The sequence below is a fragment of the Motacilla alba genome, chromosome 2, assembly GCF_015832195.1.
Source record: "Motacilla alba alba isolate MOTALB_02 chromosome 2, Motacilla_alba_V1.0_pri, whole genome shotgun sequence".
NCBI classification, from domain to species: Eukaryota; Metazoa; Chordata; class Aves; order Passeriformes; family Motacillidae; genus Motacilla; species Motacilla alba.
The window spans coordinates 128,339,460-128,360,760 of NC_052017.1; the positions used below are offsets into that span (position 1 = coordinate 128,339,460).

The 21,301-nt window shown below is 39.7% G+C and overlaps 1 protein-coding gene across 5 annotated transcripts in view; it reads left to right on the top strand.

The window, feature by feature from the left end:
- ESRP1 (epithelial splicing regulatory protein 1) overlaps positions 1–21,301 on the top strand; it is a 33,957-nt gene that overhangs the window by 10,995 nt on the left and 1,661 nt on the right. Inside the window, exons 5-15 of one of the 5 annotated variants that reach the window (XM_038129388.1) lie at positions 743–841; positions 944–998; positions 2,839–2,949; positions 3,036–3,168; positions 3,255–3,297; positions 4,726–5,027; positions 6,373–6,591; positions 8,511–8,709; positions 10,559–10,727; positions 19,684–19,789; positions 20,645–21,273. In XM_038129388.1, the coding sequence (XP_037985316.1) occupies positions 743–841; positions 944–998; positions 2,839–2,949; positions 3,036–3,168; positions 3,255–3,297; positions 4,726–5,027; positions 6,373–6,591; positions 8,511–8,709; positions 10,559–10,727; positions 19,684–19,774 (1,421 nt within the window). In that variant the 3' untranslated portion in view covers positions 19,775–19,789; positions 20,645–21,273. Of the gene's footprint in view, positions 1–742; positions 842–943; positions 999–2,838; positions 2,950–3,035; positions 3,169–3,254; positions 3,298–4,725; positions 5,028–6,372; positions 6,592–8,510; positions 8,710–10,558; positions 12,651–19,683; positions 19,790–20,644; positions 21,274–21,301 lie in introns of those variants that run through there. The other 4 variants (XM_038129387.1, XM_038129389.1, XM_038129390.1 and 1 more) reach the window with 4 other exon arrangements.

A 21,301-nucleotide genomic window follows, 5' to 3' on the forward strand; every position in this document is an offset into this window, starting at 1 on the left:
GGAGAGGGGCAAATATGATGGAAAGCAGGAGATACCATAGTAAACTGTTTACAGTTGTCTGAAAAAAGATGGTCTTTCTAAGATGTTTCTGGAACAGGATGCTTCCTGCTCTCTATTGCAGTCATTTCCACAATCCTTTGGACTGAAGCTATGGGTTGTGGGGCTCTGTTTTGCCCCTTGAAAAAACACATGACTGGTGGACTCTAACCAGATTCTCAAAATGCTTCTGTGCAACAAAACTTGGGTTGCAACTTCTAATAGGCAAGGTTTAGACAAGGTGTCACTTATGAATTTTGTTGAAGTGGTAAGATACTTACTCTGCTTTGGGATTTACCTGGTCAAAAAGCATGTGGTATATCCCTCAATTTCTGGAGCTTTTAGCTGATTGTTTGCTTCTTCTCCTGCCCCAAATCTTCCCCTGAAGATTAAAGAGGATGTTGATTAAGGAGGACAGGGCTCCTGTCTCTTCCACATGCAGCAGTGTATCTGTCAAACATATATTAAGGACATGTATTTAATATGTGAGGTCTCATGTCCCCAGACACTTTCTCCAGTGACCTTACAGTCCCACAGGTGGCAGTAACTAGAGGCCAAGGCAGAACAGCTAATGTATCCCAGCAGGGAGATGGATTAAATATTCCCCTAAGAAGCAACATACGAGGACAACATGAAAGTGTGTTGCTCTAGCAGGAAACCAATGAGTAATCTGTTTGGTGATGATTGACTTAACTCCAGCAAAAAGATTTAAATCTTGACAAGAACAGTCCAGCATTTCCCTATGGAGCGTCTCAAGTTGAAGATATGGGGAATATTATTTTAACATTAATATCTGAACCATACAGTAAGTGATTATGATGAATGAGTTTTCTTTGTTCCTTCTTTGATTTTGCTGCCTGTCCTGTACATGGACAAAATAGGAAATAACTTGTGCTGTATTTCATAGATCACCGATTTTCAGATCCAGAAAGGGTGAACTACAAATTTGAAAGTGGGCCTTGGTAAGTACTTTCTCCCTCTTCTTGTTGCACATGTTTCAACCCCCACCAGTTTTTATTTAAGGTGACTGTTAGGATCAGCTGTACTTCTTTCTTCCTAATTTGCCGATAGCGGTTACCATTATATTTATTTACCTTCCCACTGCTATGGGAATTGATTAGATCCTTCAAGTGGGAAAGGGAACAGGCAATCTATGATCAGATGCAAACCTGTTTTCTTGTTAGGCTTCAGTGTTGCCTGTTAGCTGCTGAGAGTTCTGTGTTCTGCTAATAAGTGCTTATAATGGGTACTAAGTGTGTTGTGCTATTAACAAAGAATGTAAGCAGTGTTTCAGAAATAACCCCCTTAGTTACTAACTCTTGCACTCTTCCTGCAATTTACTACACAGGTACTGCATATACATATTTTTTTTTAATAGGGAAGAAACACTTTCATAAAGATTTTGTGCCAGGAATACTGTGCTACCACTCAGTTGTTTAATCTATGGTGATTCTTATTCCCAAATATGTTTTAAACATAAAGCTTTATCTGCTTTTTATGTTTGCTTTGTTGCTTGGGTAATTGGTTGTGGTTTGTTTTTAGTGTAACTGTTTTTTCTGTGCATAAATGTGGGGTTTTTTCAGTGGTTTTCTCAATGATTTCTCTGCAATATCACAAGATACTAGTGTTAAACTGACCTTATTTATATTCCCATCTTATACAAACACTTCCCTCTTTCAGATTAAGGATCTGTCATAATGGCAGGTGATGCTTATACTTTTGAGTCAAAAGTAAGAAAAAATGCAACATTGTCAGAAAGTATCCAGAGCTATGTTCAGTCTTGTTCTAAGCTTTTTCCTTTTCACTAACAAAATTCTGGGATGAAGTGGAAGATGCACAGTGTATTTGAGATAATGAGAAGTACAGAACTAGGAGGCAAGGGGGAACAGTTTGAGACAGACAGCTACAGAAAGGCCACCTGAGAAATTAAAATGTGGGTGAGAAACATGACCCACCAGGCATACCACAGCCCTTTTGTATGTGGGAGTCCTCTACTACTGAACAACACTTCATCTACTTAATCAATCACTTAAGCTCTTTCTGCAAAAAAGCTGTTCCTGCGATAACCAGAAAGGCAGGCTTGGGTAGCTGTGAGGTTTTGTTGGACTTGACACTTTCAAGAAATAAGAGAACAAAAGGGACTGTAGTAATGACCAATTAAACCTGCCTTTCTGTGGCTAAGCTATTCCCATGCTAAGCAGCCAATGTAGCCTTTAGCTATGTTAGTCTCTAGTGGCACAGTGATGGCCTCAACCAGCAGTGTTAAGACTTGACTTTTCAGGCCAGAGTCCTATGTGTGCTGAGTACAGCCCTGGACAGATTTGGTCTTGGCTTGTGACTAGTTCTTATACACTGTCACAGCAGAAATAATAAGCACTAATCTCTGTTATATCTAATTGTTCTGCTTCAATTTCTACCTAGCTAGATTGGAACTGCAGGTACTTGATTTTTATACAGTAACCCTCTTCAGATAATGGAGAAGAACAAATGATGTCAGGAAAGGGAAGTTAATTGGGAATGTGACTGAAGAGATGACAGCTCAAAGAGTAAATGTGGTAAAGCAGGAAGGGGAACTTGGAAAGGGGCAACTTAACAAAGCAAACTCTCCCTTGGAAAGACTTGTACAGTAGCTTTCAATTGTTGGTGCCACTTGGGCCTCACTGCCTTGGCATCGCTATCCAGCAGACATGGAGCAGGGACAGAAGCCTGTTCCTGGAGTATAAATGACAAGCAGACAGGTTGGTATGTGGCAGATACTAGAGGCAGATGTCTCTGCATTGCTACTTCTTTCTGTGCCTGCAGCAGCAAGATGGAACTTGTGGATGACAATGCTGTTATCAGAGCAAGAGGATTGCCATGGCAGTCGTCTGACCAGGACATAGCGAGATTCTTCAAAGGTCTAAATATTGCCAAGTTAGTAGTGAAGAATTTACTTGTACATTTGTAGCTCTTCAGCTGCATAGGTCATGGAATTTCATCTCATTATTTAAATCTTGCAGAGGCGGTGCTGCACTCTGTCTCAATGCCCAAGGTAGGAGGAATGGGGAGGCTCTTGTGAGGTTCGTAAGCGAAGAGCATAGAGATCTAGCACTACAAAGGCACAAGCATCACATGGGGAACCGATACATAGAGGTGGGTGACATGGTGGGCTTTGAAATCCTCTTCTCGAAACGAATGCAAATTACATGCCAATCATGTGTTCCTTTTTTTCTCTTTAGGTATACAAGGCAACAGGTGAAGACTTCCTTAAAATTGCAGGAGGTAATTTTTAGGGGATGAAAAGGGATGGTTTGTTCCATCAGCATCTCTAACTTCTGGCTGCAAACTGCTCCTCTTGAATGTGGCCCTTTTTTCCGTCTTTAAGCAAGAAGTTGGCTGGAGTATTGATTGTTATGTATTCTGCTAGCATCAGTCCAAGATGTTCCATGATTTATCCATCTGCCTCTCTTCCACGTTCTTGCCGTTTTCAAGCAGCCTGTCAATTAGGATTTGATTGGGCAAAGTGATCTTGTGTATGAACTTGATTTGTTAGGTCATCTTCATGATAGTGGGATTCTAAATGCTATTGATTGTTGAAAAAATGAAACTGGAGTAGTTTTTGAAAACAATGTAACTGCTGTTGCTGTGGAGGCTTGCACATAAGAACAAACAGATATCACTGTGTAAATACAAGGGATTTTCTTCAAATCAAATCTTTGCCTCAGACTTAATGGGGAGAATTTAGGGGAAATACTTCTTTAAGGGGAATCTTGAAATATTTGCTGACAATTCAGAGGCTGCAAAGTTTGCTCTTCAAACTCTCTCTTGATCTCTTTTCCTTCCCCTTTGTCTGCAAGCATACAAAATTTGAATTATGAGCCAATAAGCCGTTTTATTTGCAATACTACTTTAAGTTCCTCTTTGCTTCCTGACCAAGATTTGGGCTGAAGTTTGTAAGTGACTAACTAGAGATCTGAGGTTGAGGTTTCAGAGTGGGAGATGCTGTTAAGCTGTCAACTGCATAGCTAACTGATAGGTTTGGAAGTAGTAATGCCATTCAAAGGAAAGACATTGTACAGTGACATTTGTGAAGAGTGGTGTGTCTGGTACAACCAAACTTTGCAGAATGAGAGCTGTAAGTGAAAGGACTGTATTAAGATATGAATTTGGTTAGCAGCTACCTTTGAATAAGGTAGTGTTATTAGCATCACTGGTCTTCTGAAGGTACTGAAAGTAGAATTGTCAGACTTTGACAGTTCTGTTGGGATAGGATGAAATCCCTGAGCTGTTTTCAACCTGCTCTTCCCAGCTTTCTTTCCCAGGATAATGATCTGGGCACTTAGTTGCCATATATTGTGGCTCCAGGGCACACCAGAGGTATTCCACAGTTACACAAGGGGCACAATAGTACAAGTCCTGCTCACACAAGAGATTGACAGATTGTGCTTTCCTTGAGCTGTGAATGTTGCAAGTACTTCCTATTTTTCCTTTGAATAAAGATCAACCTCCTCTAAATGATGGGGTAACATTATTCTACTTTAATGGGAGGTGTCCTTTACAATATATCTGGTTTATCAGAGGGTCATCTTTCCTGACTTTAGAGGCAAATATTGTTCTGCCTGCTCAAAAAACACTTGTGGAGAGGATGTGGCTCTGCTCCTGATTTTTATATACTAGACTGAAGTGCTTCTGTCCTTTTTCTTGTTAAAGGTACTTCCAATGAGGTTGCACAGTTCTTGTCAAAAGAAAACCAAGTGATTGTCAGGATGCGAGGTCTTCCTTTCAATGTAACAACAGAAGAAGTGCTGTCTTTCTTTGGCCAGCACTGCCCTGTAACAGGAGGAAAGGAAGGAGTCCTGTTTGTCACTTACCCTGACAGCAGGCCAACAGGGGATGCCTTTGTCTTGTTTGCTTGTGAGGAATACGCACAAAATGCACTGAAAAAGCACAAGGATTTGCTGGGGAAAAGGTACATTGAACTTTTCCGGAGCACTGCAGCAGAAGTTCAGCAGGTAGGTGCAAACCTTTCAAGCATTGCCTTTTTGTAGTCCAAACTTCTATGCTGGCAGTAGAGGAAGAAAATAATGCTGGGCCTTGACTTGAAAGCTTCTTTTACCTTTTCTCACTCTTGACTCTTGCTGGAATGAGTATTGCCTGAATTTCTGTGAGACTCTGCTTCCTTGAATTGTAAGATCTTACGGTATAGGGAAGTTCTCAATCATATACAGCCTTTGGGACTTTGGCTTCCAATAGCTTTGTAAAATGTGGATGTGGGTCTTGTGCTTTACACTATATATTCTGAATTTGTCTAAGTCCAGTGATGATCTATTCAGAAGTGTTTAGCATCAAATCTAAGGTAAAAGAGCTAAAAGATTTATCTTTAGTTAGTGACACAAAAAAAACAGCGGACTGTTTAAGTCTCCAAAAATATTTGCAGAACTTCAGTTGATGTACATACCTTTTAGAATCATGTCTAGAAGTTATCATCTGTGATGCAAATTGTAACCATGTCATTGTATCCAAGAAATTATGCAGCTCTGCTCTCCCTAATATGTAGAGCTTTCAGTGTTTTGTTTAGAAGGTGACATTAGTGATTAGAAGGCAGAGCCACTGTGCTCACTTGTCATTGCATTTTTCTCAAGTACTCTCATATGTTTTTGTGTAGTAAAACCTTCTGATAGCTGTATAAATGCAAATAAATATTAATCTTGCTCAGAGAGAGTTCAGGAGTAGTGATTGAATATTCAGGCAACTTTTCACCAGACAGGATTTTTGCCATTAAAATTATTAACAAGAAATCTCAAAGTGTAAGTGTCACGGGGACTGTGACTCAGTGATGCTCCTAATGTTTCTTGAATGGACTATGGCAAGCACAGTTAGGGATGTGTGGAATGAAGTGAAATGTGCTTCTAGTTCCCAAACTCTCCTAAATTTTTGCAGAGGGGATGTTTTTGGATAGAAGTGTCATCATGACTCGGTAGAATGTTTTAGAATAGTTTCACAATAAAAATACTGTAGATATACAGGTTTCATGTTCTAAGATCTCTATTCAGACTTGCATTATCTGTTCCAGCAAATTTCCCAAAACAAAATTGTTTTTCAAGAAAAAAAGAACCCAAAAAAATTTTAAAACAATAGCATGACTATCGTAGAACTACCATAGAAGTCTGCAAGTGTCTGAGCTTAAACCACAGCACAGTGCTTAGAAATCAGATATTTTACAGTTAATATTTATATCTAGCTCATTTGTATCTTAAAATACTCTCCAGAGTGAAAACAGTGGCATTGGGGTTATGTTTACTCCTAAATTGAAGAAGGAGTAAGGAGGCTTCTGTAATCTGTTTTTGTTTTGCACAGGTGCTGAACAGGTACTCTTCCACACCACTCATTCCTCTCCCAACACCTCCAATTCTTCCAGTATTACCTCAACAATTTGTGCCTCCCACTAACATCAGAGACTGCATACGTTTGCGTGGTCTTCCCTATGCTGCTACTATAGAGGACATTCTGGAGTTCCTGGGAGAGTTTTCTACAGATATTCGGACCCACGGAGTTCACATGGTACTAAATCACCAGGTTGGTAGGCAACATGCTTCTAGCCACTCTGCCAAATGCTTGTATATATGAATACAGTCCTGATGATGATATCCATAGGGAAGCACCTTTGGGACTAGCAGTAATTGTATTAATGTGCCTCCAGCTCTCCTCTAAAAGTGTACTGGCAATAGATGACTTGAACCCTGCTGTGCCAGCTGCTGCATTTGCTGTAGAGTGGTTTCTTTCACTGAGATCCATGTGCTGAAAGCTAAGCCAGTCTGGCTTGGTGCTCCCAGAATAGCAGCCATGATCCTGACCTGTGGGAGGCTTGAAGTGAAGAGTTGCTCAACAGTGTGCATGATTCCTCTTGTACCTGGTGAGAAGTGCCATCAAAACACAAGTGTGGGCAATGTTAGCTTTCAAAGGAGTGGTTTGTCCCTGCCTTGCTGAACAATGTGCCACAAGTATATTTGTGGACAAATGTGACTGCAGCCTTCTAGAGACAGGAATTCCCTTGTCAAAAGTCAGAAGGTTTTCTGTGTTCTTGCTTTCTTTAAACAGTCACAGCTAAGCACCAAGATTAACAGCTCATTGATGTGTATAAAGTGTCATTTGTGAATGTCTTTGCCATTGTTTTCTGGAAGCAGTTTCTAAGAGAGCCTTTTAGACAAAGGATCTTGTGCATTCTTCTGATCTTTATCTTTCTATTCTTGTGACTCCATGGAGATGCTCTGAGTGGTTCAATGGAACAAACTGATTAAAAAACTATATAAAAATTATGGCTCTAAATTCAGCCCATTTAGCTTGGGCTGAATGTCAATCAAAACTAAAAAATAGTTCCTGGTCCCAAGTAGGACTTCTGTGTTTCAGGAATATGGGAATGGAGAAGGGACTGTAGTTATTTCAGTACCTGTCGATCTAAAGACATTCCTGTGTCTGTGGGTACTTGAACTAGACAAGGCTAAAAAGCTGTAATGAATGTGTAGTGCTGGGAGAGACTAAGGAAAGTGCAGATATTAAAGCACAAGTAATGATTTACAGTAGTATCAGCCCTTGACAGCACTAATGAAAGAACCTGGATGAAGAAATTGGTGTGTGCATATAACCCCAAGGGCTGTCTGCTACCCTTGCCCTGCCCAAAGTTATCAGACTTTTTTTTCTCCTGAAATACTGCTTTTGCCTGACTACTAGATTTTTATCTTTCTCAAAGTTCCCAGGTTTCAGCCCTCTACTCATAAACGACTGTGTAAAGGATGTGATAATGTTGTTGTCCCCTCCAAAACGAGACAAACTGGTCCAGAACTTGAGTTAGAACCAGCTTCAGATCTCTCTCTAGTTTAGGCTTCTTCAAATCAGCAGCTGCATGTGGCTGAAATAACTCCTCCCAGTGGTGTGTCCCACTCATTTACACATAAAGATGTTTTTTTTCCTCTCTGCAAGCTTATACCACATGTTAGGCTAGTTAGTACTCTACTAAAACATCCCAGCCCACATTGGTCTTCAGAAAATAAAATTAAAAGAAATTGTTTAGCAATGAGCACTTGACTGTATTTATCATTGGATTTTAAAAATCATCGGTAATAAATGGGGACTAGATCTTCCAATTCTGCATTCATAGTAAATTTGTAAGAGCAGGTCTCAAAGCACCAAAATAATACTGAAATACTGAATTACAGTCTCTCCCATAGGTGTATTTTTTTTTTTCGATATAGATGGAACATGTTACAATGTAGCTTAATCAAAACAGGTGAATAAATACAATTGTTATCACAAGTGGGAAAAAGTTTAGAGAGGAGAGCTTAAACATGCTGATGAGTGCTCAGGATGACTGACTGTACTTGACTTTGGAGATGAATGTATTTGACTGAAGAGACTTCTTATAACAGCACAAATTATTGCTATGCTGCTCCTTCATGGAACCTACAGAAACATTTCTTTTTTGTCTGCCTTGTTTGTAGGGACGTCCATCGGGAGATGCTTTCATTCAGATGAAATCTGCAGATCGAGCTTTCCTGGCTGCACAGAAGTGTCACAAGAAGACTATGAAGGACAGATATGTTGAAGTCTTTCAATGTTCTGCTGAAGAGATGAACTTTGTATTAATGGGGGGCACTTTAAATCGAAATGGCTTGTCCCCGCCACCATGTAAGTTACCATGTAAGTTTTGCTTGGGTCTTGCCACTATGCTCTACACTGTGCGGGTAGGTATTGGAGCTGCTTTGCTGACTCTTGTCCTGGTTCTTGGCTAGCATTGTGAGATGGGGGTATTACAATAAGGTCTTTTGTCTTCAATCATCACCAGCTTGCAATCATTATTTTTCCCTTTGGTTGTAAATTATTATGACTGAAGAACTGCTTTTGCTTTTCCAGTGGCAAATTTTCCCTCCCCTCCCTGAAACTTTAATTGGTTGGGGTGAGTGGTGATTCTGAAAAGTAATTTCTTAGCCCTGCCTGGACATTAAAGAACTGTTTTGTATTTTAGCTGATCTGTACTTATAGCTTTTATCATTGCTCACAATGTATGTCACGTATGTCCGAGCATGTCAAGTAAAAGACCTTCCCCTTTCACTTCCAAAACTTAATTTGAAAAACCATAGGTAATGCTCTCCTTTGAGACTTAATCACATGTTCTGCTTTTTGAACTGCAACTGACTGAACTCTTCCTTTACGTTTTGCTGTTCACATGAAATGAAGGTTGGCTTTGTGGGAGTGAAATACACATGGCTTCTGCCTCAGAGAACTGCAGAATCTGTATTTCCTTTTAAATTTTGATTCTCAGAGCTACTAGGATGAACACTGACTTCTATGCAAACTTTTGAGGGAAATAAATACTTCAGGAGCTTAAGGGCTAACTTGCTAAGCATCTGTGCCACATAAATCTGAGCCTATGGGAAAAATAATAGTTTGCTTCCAAAATCATAAATTGCGAGGTAGTCAAGTAGTAGCTTTCCCTGTGTCTCTTATGCAAGTGTATTATTTTTGGTTGTAGATTTTTTAAGAAATGTCCTCTATATGCTAGTCAGAGCTGCCAGCACAGCAACAAACTTCCTTTGGGGTGGTTTCTTTTGAGTGCAAGTAGACCTTCAGCTAATCCTTGGGAGAGCTTTTTTCTTTCAACAAAGTATCTTGAGCAGGGGTCAGCAGTGGATAGTCCTATATGTGATGGCTGTTCCAGATGGGTTGGACCTGAGAGCTCCTAGGACAGGCTCTTGGGCAGAGTCATAAACTTTTGGAAACACACAGGTCAGTGTTCCCATTTCCAACTACAAATGCCTGTGATGTATTCCTCAGATAAGGCCTTTTGGCCCTGTCATTCCACATTTTACAATACAGTGAGATGCTGGCTGTAACTCTGAACAGTAGAATTAGAGATTTACTTTATCTAAAGCTTTATGTTCACTTCTGTGGCAATGGGGAGGAGAAGAGTTAAGCAAAGGAGGAGGATGAACTCTCATCAGTGAGAATTCATTTAGGGCCTAACATCTTGTTGAAACAGCACAAAGTACATTTTTGGCTTGGTTTTTTTTTTTTTTTAAATTTAGTGCTAACACTTCAAGCTGCAAAGCCATGACTTTTTTCACTCTGCTGTTGATTACTTGAGGAATAAGTAATACCAGGATGAAAGTCTTCTCTCTTTTGTTGAATGTTAAACAGATCTTTGTCACAGAGACTTTCTTCTTACTGTGCAGAAGTCTCGTAGTTCTTGAATGCAGACTTCATTAAAATCTGAGCCTAGACAAGCAAAATTGACCTATGTATCAGAAAGGGACCCTATTCCCAGAGCAAGAGGTGATTTTTTTGTGTATTTTTGATTTTTCTGTAGGCTGGAGGCTGGGTGTAACACTTTGTAGTCACACGCGCATTGGTGGCTCACATTTATTTTCTGTGGTGAATAAGGATGGGAAGATTGTGAAGGTTCCTGATGTACTGTGGAGTTGTGTGTGTATGGTCTTCTTAGGTCTGGAATTTCAGAGGTTCTAATCTATTTTCCATTTGCTCCCTGTAGGCCTTTCACCCCCTGCCTACTCCTTTCCAGCTCCTGCTGCAGTTGTGCCAACAGAAGCTGCTCTGTATCAGCCATCCATGCTTCTGAACCCACGAACACTCCAGCCCTCCACAGCCTACTATCCTGCTGGGGCTCAGCTCTTCATGAACTACACAGCATATTACCCCAGGTAAAGCAGAGGAGAACCCACGCAACAACGAAGAAGTCTTTTTTTTTTTTTTTTTTTTTTTTAATTGTCTCCAGCAAATGCACAAAACTTACAAAGGAACATTGTCTGCTCCGCTAAGGACTTGTGATACCAAGAACAGCATGTTTGGTATCGTGTTCAGGGAAACGATTTCAGGATAACTAGGGATTTTCCAAGTTGTAGGGTATTGCAGGTAGCAATGTTTGGGGGGCAGGGAGGCTGGTTAGTGTGTTTGTTTCATTGTTTGCTTTGTTGGTTTTTTTTTTAACCTAGGACACACATTTAAGTGGGATTTTTTTTATTATTTTTGTTTCACCTAACATTCCTCTCAAACTTACTAGTTTGCTTTGTTATGCCCTCAGTGGGAATTGACATGTGCAGAACTCTTTCCCATGTCCATAAAGAAGCCTGTGGCCCCTCTTGAGAATGGGTGGACTGGGGTCTGCCTTAGCAACTTCTGAAATACTGCCTCTTTGTGTTTGTAACAAAGTAACTTTTGACCTTTATGATGAAAACTGTTTACTTCTATGACTACATATTGTATTGAATGTATATGTAAAGCATATAGAGGCATGTGTTCTTCCTGTCCTCTTAAACACCTCTCACAAAGGGCTTTTGATTCTTTTGGATGTATTAGCTATCTGCTACAGAACAAAATCTCTGGATACCTGTTGCCCTCTGCAGTCATGAGGCCTTGGAAGGAGCCATGTTCCCTTTAAGCCATAAACCATTTCTCTGTTAGGAAATCTGCTAAACAATTCAAGTTTTTTATCTCTGCAGCAGGGACCAAATAGCTACTTAGGAAGATGTTAAGCAATATGAGCACTTCAATACCTGTAAGATAACAAAGGTTTTCTTATTACTTTATCTATATGTCTGTGAAATTACTGTTGTTTTTTTTTTATTAAAACGTTTCCTTCACTCATGAGTTACTTTCCATAATGCCTTCAATATCTGTTTTATGGTTATGATATTACCAAACTTAGCCTTGTTAATGTAAGATTAAGAAAAATAAAATTCCAAACTTGCACTGGCAATATAAAGCAAGGTTCTCAATAACAGTTCTATATTTCATGAAAACATAGTAGCAGTCATAGTCTGTGGTTACTGACATGTTTTACTTCTTAAAATTAAGAATGGACTGGCCACTGCAGGCTAAATGTCAGGCCCTAGTGATTTCTCACTGAGTTCCCACGAGTCTCATCACTGGCTGCTTGGGCTGTGGGGCATGTATGTTGGTCACAGACTGATCAGTCCCAAGCCCCAAAATATCCTTTTTGTATTCTTATCTAACTGGCAGTTGTTCACTGTTTTCAGGAAACCGTTATAGCTTCTCTGCCAATTACAAATACTGCCCTTTTAAAGAACATAAGGAAAAATTTCTGGACTCAAGTTGGGTTCTTTGTTGTGAGATTCGGTGTTTAGGTATTGCTTTTCCATCCAGAATGTTTGATCTACAGACAGTTTGTATATACTCCAATAGGTGTAGTGATTCTTTGTAGAGGATGTTTTTGGTTTGGTTTTTTGGGGTTTTGGTTTATTTTGGTTAGGTTTTTTGTTTGGTTGGGGTTTTTTTGGGGTTTTGAGGTTTTTGTTTGCTTTTTTTTGTTTTGTTTTGTTTTTCTTTAATACTTACTGCTTTTCAGGCAAAAAATAGAGTCCATTTGAAGTAGCAATCAGAACTCTCCTAAATGTAGCTTTCTGGTTCTGAAGTTTAAATCAAAAATTGTGTGCAACAGGAAAGAATGGGGTATCCTCTGTACTAAGTGTTCCATTTAAAAGCACATCCAGGAAAAGTAATATAGAGCTGGTAGGTAATGATCAGACAATGGTTCATAAATCTAACTGGTGAATATTTATGGAAATAAGGAAAACTTACTTGAGCTGCTGCCAAAAGCCTCTACAACTTGTGTTTTGCAAGGTCAAGTTGCTTTATAATAGTCCAACTCCATTTTCTGCACAGAAATCCACTTAAATGGTGGAAAGGAGGGAGATATTGGTTTGGTTTTCAGTACCTATCAGATCTCCTGAAACTCTCAGACTTGTCTTAATGCTCTTACAGGTCTGGTGATGAAACCAGTGGTGTAAAGAAATGGATGCCTTCTAAGCTATTAAAATAGCTTTAGTGAAGTCCTAATGAAAAGGAGGGAGAGCAAGTTATTCAGGATCTGTCAGTCTTTGATATCACTGTTCAGCTTGTAATTATATCTGGCAACATGTTCTGACAGCAAATCAGTGGTCTTGCTCTCTGCCTAGTCCCAAGCTTTTAAGAAAGAACAATGGGATTCATGGGAAGGAGGAGTTTTCCTTTATCTAATCCTAGGTGTTCTAGGTGCTGTATGTACATTGGAAATAACTGCACTACTTGGCAATTGCTAACACATCCCATAGAAACTTTTTACCATATACAAACTTGAAACAGGGTAAACAGTTGTAAAACAAAGTTGAATCTTATTGGATTTATTAAGTTCTGATGCTGTTGTTATCACTTTTAAGCAGTGCCTTTAAAGCCTCAAAAGTATCTGTCAAAATCCATACATGTAGTATTACATTTATACTTTTTACTTTTTTAAAAAGTATTTTAAATAGCATAGTGGAAAGAGGAGATTCTTAATTGTAGGATTCATAGCCAAAACATGATATAGAAACTGAAACCTGGTGTAGGTTCAAACAAACTGGATAAATTCCATGGCAGGAAATTCATTGTGAGTTAGTGAATACACAGAAACCACACCTGGCTCAGGAAGTCCTTGAACTCAAAATAAGTGGAAGAGCGTTCTTGTGTTCTGTCCCGTATGGTAAATTCTTGTGCTGTTGAACCAAGGTGGGTAGGTAAACTTGTTTGTTCACACCTTTGTGGGACTTGTCTTGAGAGATACAGGTACTGCTTGAGAGTGTGGGTCTGTTCCAGTGTGTTTGTCTGATAGTGGCTAAGCTGCGGTTATCTCTTTGTTGGGCCAGTGTTTACAGTTCTCTCCAATGGAGTGGTTTTAGTTAAAAGGCCTTTTTATGTGCTAAAGGTATGATTTTGACACTTGCTGCACAGGGAATTACAGGGTAATGTCTCAGTGTTGTCATGTCTGCTTATGTCCCTTCCTGCTCTGGATAAGGTATGGGTTTTCTCATTATACCTTGCAGAAGTATATACATTAGAACCTTGCAGAAGTATATATATGTGCAACATACGTATAACGCTAATATTAATGTATGCATACATGCAGATGTATGTGTAAAAGTAAAATGACGAATCTGAGCAATAACCAAGGTTAGAAAAAAGTCTTACTTGTTCTCTGTGATGCATCAGATTCTCCATAATGATCATTGTGGGGAAACAAGAGTCTTTTCTAAACATGGTTATTGCTCAGATTCTTAATGAAGCACAATTAAATTACAGGGAATTTAAAACTGGCAAACCTAGGAACAAGTGGGCGATACCATTCAGAGCTGCTGCCAGCAGCTTTGTTTACATATCTCTGTGTCTGGCTAACCAGCATCGCTTGACAGAACTGGGTTAGGAAACAACCATATGTGTATTTAGCCTGGGAGCTCTGTCACAGATGGAGAACAGCAGCAGCCAGAAACAAAACCTCTTTTAGTTGTACTCACAGCATCACGTCAACACTCTGGACCACATCTCTTAAACTCTTGTGATTTTGTTTTTATTATTATTTTTATGCTAAGTATGTCAGCTTGGATTGCATGAAATCACATCTGCAGTGATGGGCTCACTGGATATAAAAGCTTATTGGTGGCTTTTAGTTGCTCTCCAGTAAATGGAGTTCAAATGTTTTAAATCAAGTGTCTGAATTTGGGACTTTTCATTACCTGTCCTTGTTCTGTTGAGCTGCTCTCCATCATGAGTTTGTCAAAAAAACCTTAACTCTTTAGTTAAAGCCACAAACTTGTCACCAGAATGATTGCTTGGGGGACGCTTAATTATTCACTTTCAAAATAAATGTAGCTTGCCAAGGATTAGAACAGCAGGGATGCCTTTAACTACTACCATATTTCATTGGACGAGGAGTGCATTAGCAGGAAAAACTAATTGTTGCATGCCTCCATAGGCTGTCATTACCCCTCATTCATAGGTTTTAATTTGTAAAACTGCCATGGTGTGTGAAAGCAGCTGAACAGTAATGCTCTGATCAACAGCTATCTGGATATCAGGACAGCAAAATTATTTAAATTAAAAAACCAAACCAAACAAACCCCACCTTTCTTCAAAGCTGGTACATCTGTCAAAATGTTGTTGCTGGTAGCAGTGTCCAAGTTTTGACTCAGCCCACCATACAAAATGCTGCCATGGCGACTGGTGGGGACTTCTTCCTTTTGTTTCCTTAATATACTCAATGACTTGATTTTCAGGTAGCAGCTCTTACTGTCATCTTCTGACTGTTCCTCTGTTAACTGGTAAAACAATTGGATTTGTATGAGGGATTAACAGTTACAGCAGCATTGTGCAAGCTTGCTGCAGAGATCAGTATGAGTATAGTTTTCCCTTTTGTCTATTTACAACACAGTTCAGTGGTGGGAGAAAAGATCTGCCTGTTGTGCCTGAAGGCATGTGTGTCATCCATGCAGGTGGCTTTTTAAAACACTTGCAATGAGCTCAGGTTATTCATGGCACCAAGGTACATTGCTGGATGCTTCACTTTACTCAGAAGCAGCCTTCTACAGGGGTGTGTTGAAAGTCCCAGCGCTACACAGGGGCAGACTATTGCAGTCTTCTGTGGCAGAGCTTCTGGATCCATTCCTCCTGCTTATTGTTGTTGTGCTACCATGACCTTATCCAGCTGGGAAGCTGATTTCAGTAGGTAGAGTGGGCAGCAGGTTATCTGGTTAAATGTGGGGAAGGGATCTGTATTGAAGGAGCTTTGTTTCCAGGGATAGGTGGAAGGAGGGTTTTTTTGAAGGAGGATGTTTCCAGGGATAATAGAGCTGGGTTGATCTTGGAATAAGACTTCTTGTAAGACTATTGGGACCTGAAAGCTTTTTTTTTTAATTTAAAAAAAGTATGCCTTATTGAGTATACCATCTGTAATATTCCTCCATGATTATATGGTCATAAGGATCTAAATGTTTCTGTTTGATTAGCAGGTGACCTGATGGTTTAGTGCTCCTACTTCTGCTATTTGTCAAGTTATGCAGCTTTTTTTTCTTTAAATGTGGATGAGCATTCCAATCTTGGAACAGGAAAATTATTCTGGCTGTGTAAATACTTTTGCTAGCAACATGTCTTATTAGTTTTTGTGAACAAAGTACCGTGTTAAGACTTTCAACTTTGGTGATTATGCCACAAAACTTACTATTAATGTTTGTATGAAGCACTCTAAAAAAGCTTTATACTGAAGCTGCATTTCCTCATGGGCTTCTTTGCAGTAGTGAACACTATAGACATTATGCTGTAAGCTTGTGTATATGTGCACATTATAATCATGTCCCATACCAGCCCAAGGAGTATTTGAAAATCCCTACAAGTTTCTGAAAAGATCTGCTCTTCTCCGAAGTCTGGGATCATCTGTCAATTTTTTTTTTTTTTTTGGGTTTTTCTGAAGGCTACTTGGTAATGTGTGTCCTTTACTTTTTGTGTTCCTCCTGCTGGCTTCAGTCAGAGGATCTCACTTTGAGGTGCTGCAGAGGGGCTCTGGGTCTGCTGAGCTTCCTAGACCTAGAAAAGAGGGGAAATAACTTAATGGATGAGTCTGACAAGTTCTCTTTTCACTGCTAGTGCTCCTCTGAGTATTAGAGTAAGGGATATGAAGCAAGACTAACTTGCAATCAGGACCTGTCTTACAGTCCTGAAATTAATAGAAGCTGCCAATCAGTAGCTTGATGAAAGGATATTGTCAGTATTTGTGACAAAGCAGACAACAGTTAATATACTTCACAAACAAAAAAACTTTCAGGACTACAGATAAAAGTCAAAGGAAAAACAGGGACAGAAAATCTGCAGGGAGAGAACTGAAACCTCTAGATGGTGCCTATGCACATATTTGTTTCTATGTGCAAATAGTGCTGGGTATGTTTGTGGTTCTCTTGATGGACCTGCAAGATACTTGGCAGAGATCTGAAAAGCTGCTTGGTTATGTATGCTGACTGCTCCCAACTCACACCCACTTGTAATATAAACCACAGCTTCCTTCTGGGTATTGGTATCTGTTAAGCAAATGTATAATGGAAAAACTTATTAGGAAATCAGAAGAGACAGTGAACCTCAATGTTTCCATATAATATTTTAGTGATGAATATTTGGGATCCCTTGAGGTATATAAATGCTTCTTGAATGCCAACATCAACCTTTAGAACATGTAAAAACTTGTTCTTGCATCCAAAACTGATTTCTGAAACTTAATTGTTTTATTTTGAGATTCTTTGGAGAATACAACAATCTCAGAAATACTGATTGGAAAAAATCCAATCCTGGCTGTTTATGAGATTCAAGAAGAGGTATCAGTTCATAAGGAAAAAAGGTTTGCATTGGGAAATGCTTCATATCATATTTGATTTCAAGAACTAGACAGATATAAGAAGAGTTCAAACTCTTGCACTCCATCATTGCATAGTTGTATACACCTACTAAGAGCAACTGTAGAAATTCTGTCTGGCCTGATGTAAAACATGCAAGTATTTGTTCCTGAGGCTTGTTTGATTAGAGAATATAGGCTGGAATGCTTGTCTTGTATGCCTGCCTGGACACTTTCCACTACATTTTCATGTGTCTTCTATTGACTTCTTTTCCATCTGGAGACATGACCACTCTAAGTCACTTGCTGCTGTTCCTCTGGGAGGTTGTCACCCCTCAGAATGAGTGAACATAGAATTGGCTGAGAACAGTCCATATGTTATCTTCTCTTAGGGGGTCAGAGCAGGTACCACCCTTAGCCTTTGAGAAAGGCTATGAAGGACCTGAAAAAGAATAAAAACTTTGGTTTCTAACATCTACAGATTGAATATTTTGGGCATAATAAAAGATTTTTCTTTATTCCTCCTGAATAAATTATATTATTGTGGCATTAATATTGCTTTAAAACAAGACAAGCCTGTTGCTTCGTGGCACTAACCTCTAAAACCTGGCAGTTGCCATTGACCACAAAAGATGCTGTGTCTAAACAGTCCATGAAACACAAGTAAATGGAAGTAAATGCTGCCTTGCTGGCAGCTGTGGGGAGCTCCATCCCCAGATGTATTTGGCAGATAATGACCTGGGGCTTGCATCCAAATGTGGATGGGCATATCTGCCATGGATTCATATCCTTACTCTATAGCTACATTTAAAAAAAAAGGATTGGAGACAGCATGTGATGGCTGTAAGTTCTAAAGCTGAATGGTGCACTGGTGGGGAAGACTTATTTTTGGCTTCATTAGTGTCACAAGCTGACCCCTGGGTATTATGTTTGAGAATCTGAGCTGTACAAAGGTGTATTGACTGTGGTAGTCTTTTAGGGATTACTATGACTACTACTGTAACAGAAAAGGCATGCAGGAAATGATTAGTGGCTAGTGTTGTGGTAAGTTTGTATGAAGATGGTTCTCTACAGCATGAAGTGTTACCTTCCTACAGCTGTCTTTTCTGACAATAGACTCAAAATTGACAAAAATTATTACAAGTGTTATCCTTGGCACCAGGCTATTTCTGCTATCTAGTAGAACCACCAGTGAAGATGTTGTCATAAAGGGTACCCAGGAATGCAGTTGTGGGGATAAACAAGCATTATAAGCACTTTCTGTGGAAAAAGGAAAGGCAGGTTTCTTTCTGGGCATGGATAGCTGTTCCCTGTAGAAGCAGCAGTGTTAAACCTCAGTCAGTTTCATTCACTTCCTGAAACACTTCAAGAGGTTTCTTTGAAGGAAGGCTAAAAGCATCTATATATTGTGTCCAGGAATGGCTTGCCTGCTGGATTTACTTGTTACCTGCTATGACAAAATTCTTCCCTTCCATGCTCTGCTGCATAAAAATGTTTCAGGGCTTTGCAAATAATGGGAACTCGGTGAGATCAAGACTGAAAACTGTTGAGGACATATGCTTGGGGGCAAATGTGCATACTGGACTTGGAAGCTACATATGTACTCAAGACTATGAGCTTTAATTTAGGGAGGTGGTGGAGGGAGGACTCCTCCACAAAGCATCTTAGAACAGCAACCTTTGGGCTAAACTTAGTCTTCATGAATACAAACTTATCTAAGTATTGGAACACCAATGTAAAGACACAAAGGAAAGACTGATAGAGCCCAATAGAATTTTTTTCATATTTTTATAGCCTTGAGCTGGGAGAGCAGAGTGGCGATTGTCTGGGAGCCACCTCTCTAGCGTGGTTTGGAGAGGTTATCCCAGGTCTAAGGAATAGCATTGAAATGGCAATGGAAATGGTTAGATGCTTGATGCCATGCTCAGGAGATAAAACAAAATTATTGAGGTAGCTTTGAGCAAGTATGAGCTCTTGGAGGAGTGAGTTCTTAATTTTTTTTTTTTTTTTACTTTCATAAAATTATAGAGTAAATAAGAGAAGCCAGTGACATCCTTCAGTATTAGCAGAACTTTCGGAGTGAGTGGTCTATGCAAATCTATTTAGTAGTGAGCGTGTTAACTTTTCCTTCAGAGACTTTGGTTGTGTGTGCAGGAGATGTTTGTCTCCAGGGACACTCTCTTGAGGTCAGTTAGTTGGGGCTGCCAGAGTCTGGGGACAGTGGTCCTCAACAAGATCCTTTGTGTACAAATGTGTTGTGCTGTTAGGAAAAGCTGATTACCCCAGTGTTGTTTCTGTTGTTGAATTGCTCTTAATGCCATGGTGGTGGGAGCATTATGAATGTCTAATTCTGCAGCCTGAACTTCAACATCTGCCCAGCACTTTAGGAAAGGTTAAGGTTGCATAGGCAGCTGCTGGCTCTTTCCTGCACTAGTTTGGCTTCTGATTGCTTCTATCTTAACTTGTGTTTGTAGTATGCAGCAGAGGATGGACTTGTACACACAAGTGGTGCGGCCAGGACAGTGTACAAAGAATGGATTTGCATTTAAAGGCCCCAGCAGTTAGACTTCCTTAGTGAAGGTAAGGATAACAAACCCCAGGAGGTAGGATTTGTGGGTATCATAGTGTTTTATTCAGATAACCACCATACAAAACATAATTTGGCATTTGCTGCCCTGAGAAGGTGGCTACACTTTGCTGTGTCCAGAATGTCACACTGCAATATGTAAAACCCTATGAAAGCCATAATTTAAAGGATTTTAACTACTCCAGTCATCTTAAGGGCTGCTGCTTTGTATGTTTCCCAGGGCTTCAAATGCATGATACTTCAAGCCTTAGTAGCAGTACGTAGCAGTACTGAGAGCCTGCAGAAAGCTTCTCAGAGCTAGTTTTGTCTGTGGAGCAAAGTGTGGAGATGATGTTACTCTCCTAGCAATGCACTAAAATGAGGTGTTAGTTAGACCAAACAAGCCACTTTCTTAGGTAACTACAGAATCCAATGTCTAAGCTTCACACTGATGTAAAATTGCAGCAATGAAGTAGTTTGTATAATAGCAGCTACTCTCTTGCTTTTGTGAGCTTTCTGATCAGGCCACTTCAGCCTTTCAAGTTTGGTTTACTTGATCTTCTGTATAGGAACAGTCAAAGGGTGAAGTCACCCAGAAAGCATTTGTGCAGAAAAATGCAAGTTAAACTGCAAAGCAGCGTATTGATGGCCCGTGAGACTTATCGTGTCGTAGTCTCAGTGGAAGGTACAGAAATGTATTTGGAAAAAGTGCTTCTGTAATCTCTAGTCTTTGAAAAAAATATGTAGTCAAAGAAGTGATTAGATTTTTTTTATCCCTGTTTCTTTCCTCTATTCCTTTTTTCAGCTTTCCCTCTGAAAAATAGCAACAAAACTGTCTGGTTTTTCTAATTCTTCTGCTTTTGACACAGACTGGTGTAATCTACTTCTGGTCAAAACCTTTACCTGCAGCATCACCTCACTATCATCTGCTCCAAGTGTGCTCCTTTTGCATGTCTATAAGTGACCGTCTCAGCTTGTTGTCTAACAAGCTGGCCTTTGGCTGGATTGATGAAGCTAAATCCTCTCCCTGCACTGACAGAGAAATAGTTAGCTACTTAGTGGACTCCTGGCCTAAACTATGCTACATCACCTCCCATCCATTTATTGTGTTGCCATCCAGTGACTAGATCAGGAAGCTTCCTGATCCAGCTGGAAAAACTCATGGGTTTGTCTTTGTTTTCAGCCAGTTTACAGCTTAGCAGTGATAGTTGCCTGTGTTGGCCCAGGGACAGGAAAGTAGAAGTGGCCGAAGCAGGCACTGAGAAATAGGAATGGCATTGCCATGTTGGACTTGATTTTAAAGCTTCACCTCCAAAGGTAAAAAGTCATGTAATAGTGAATTAATTTGGGCATACTCTTAGTGAAGCACTCTTAACTTCAGTAGAAAATGTCACTAAAACTGTGTGTGTGTGTGTGTAAGGTGAAAACTAAAGCTTTTGATTCTTCTGTAAAGATTTTTAATGTAGGAAATCAAGAAATTAATATTTGCTTTTATCATGGTGTTCAGTGACCTGCACAACTCTTTC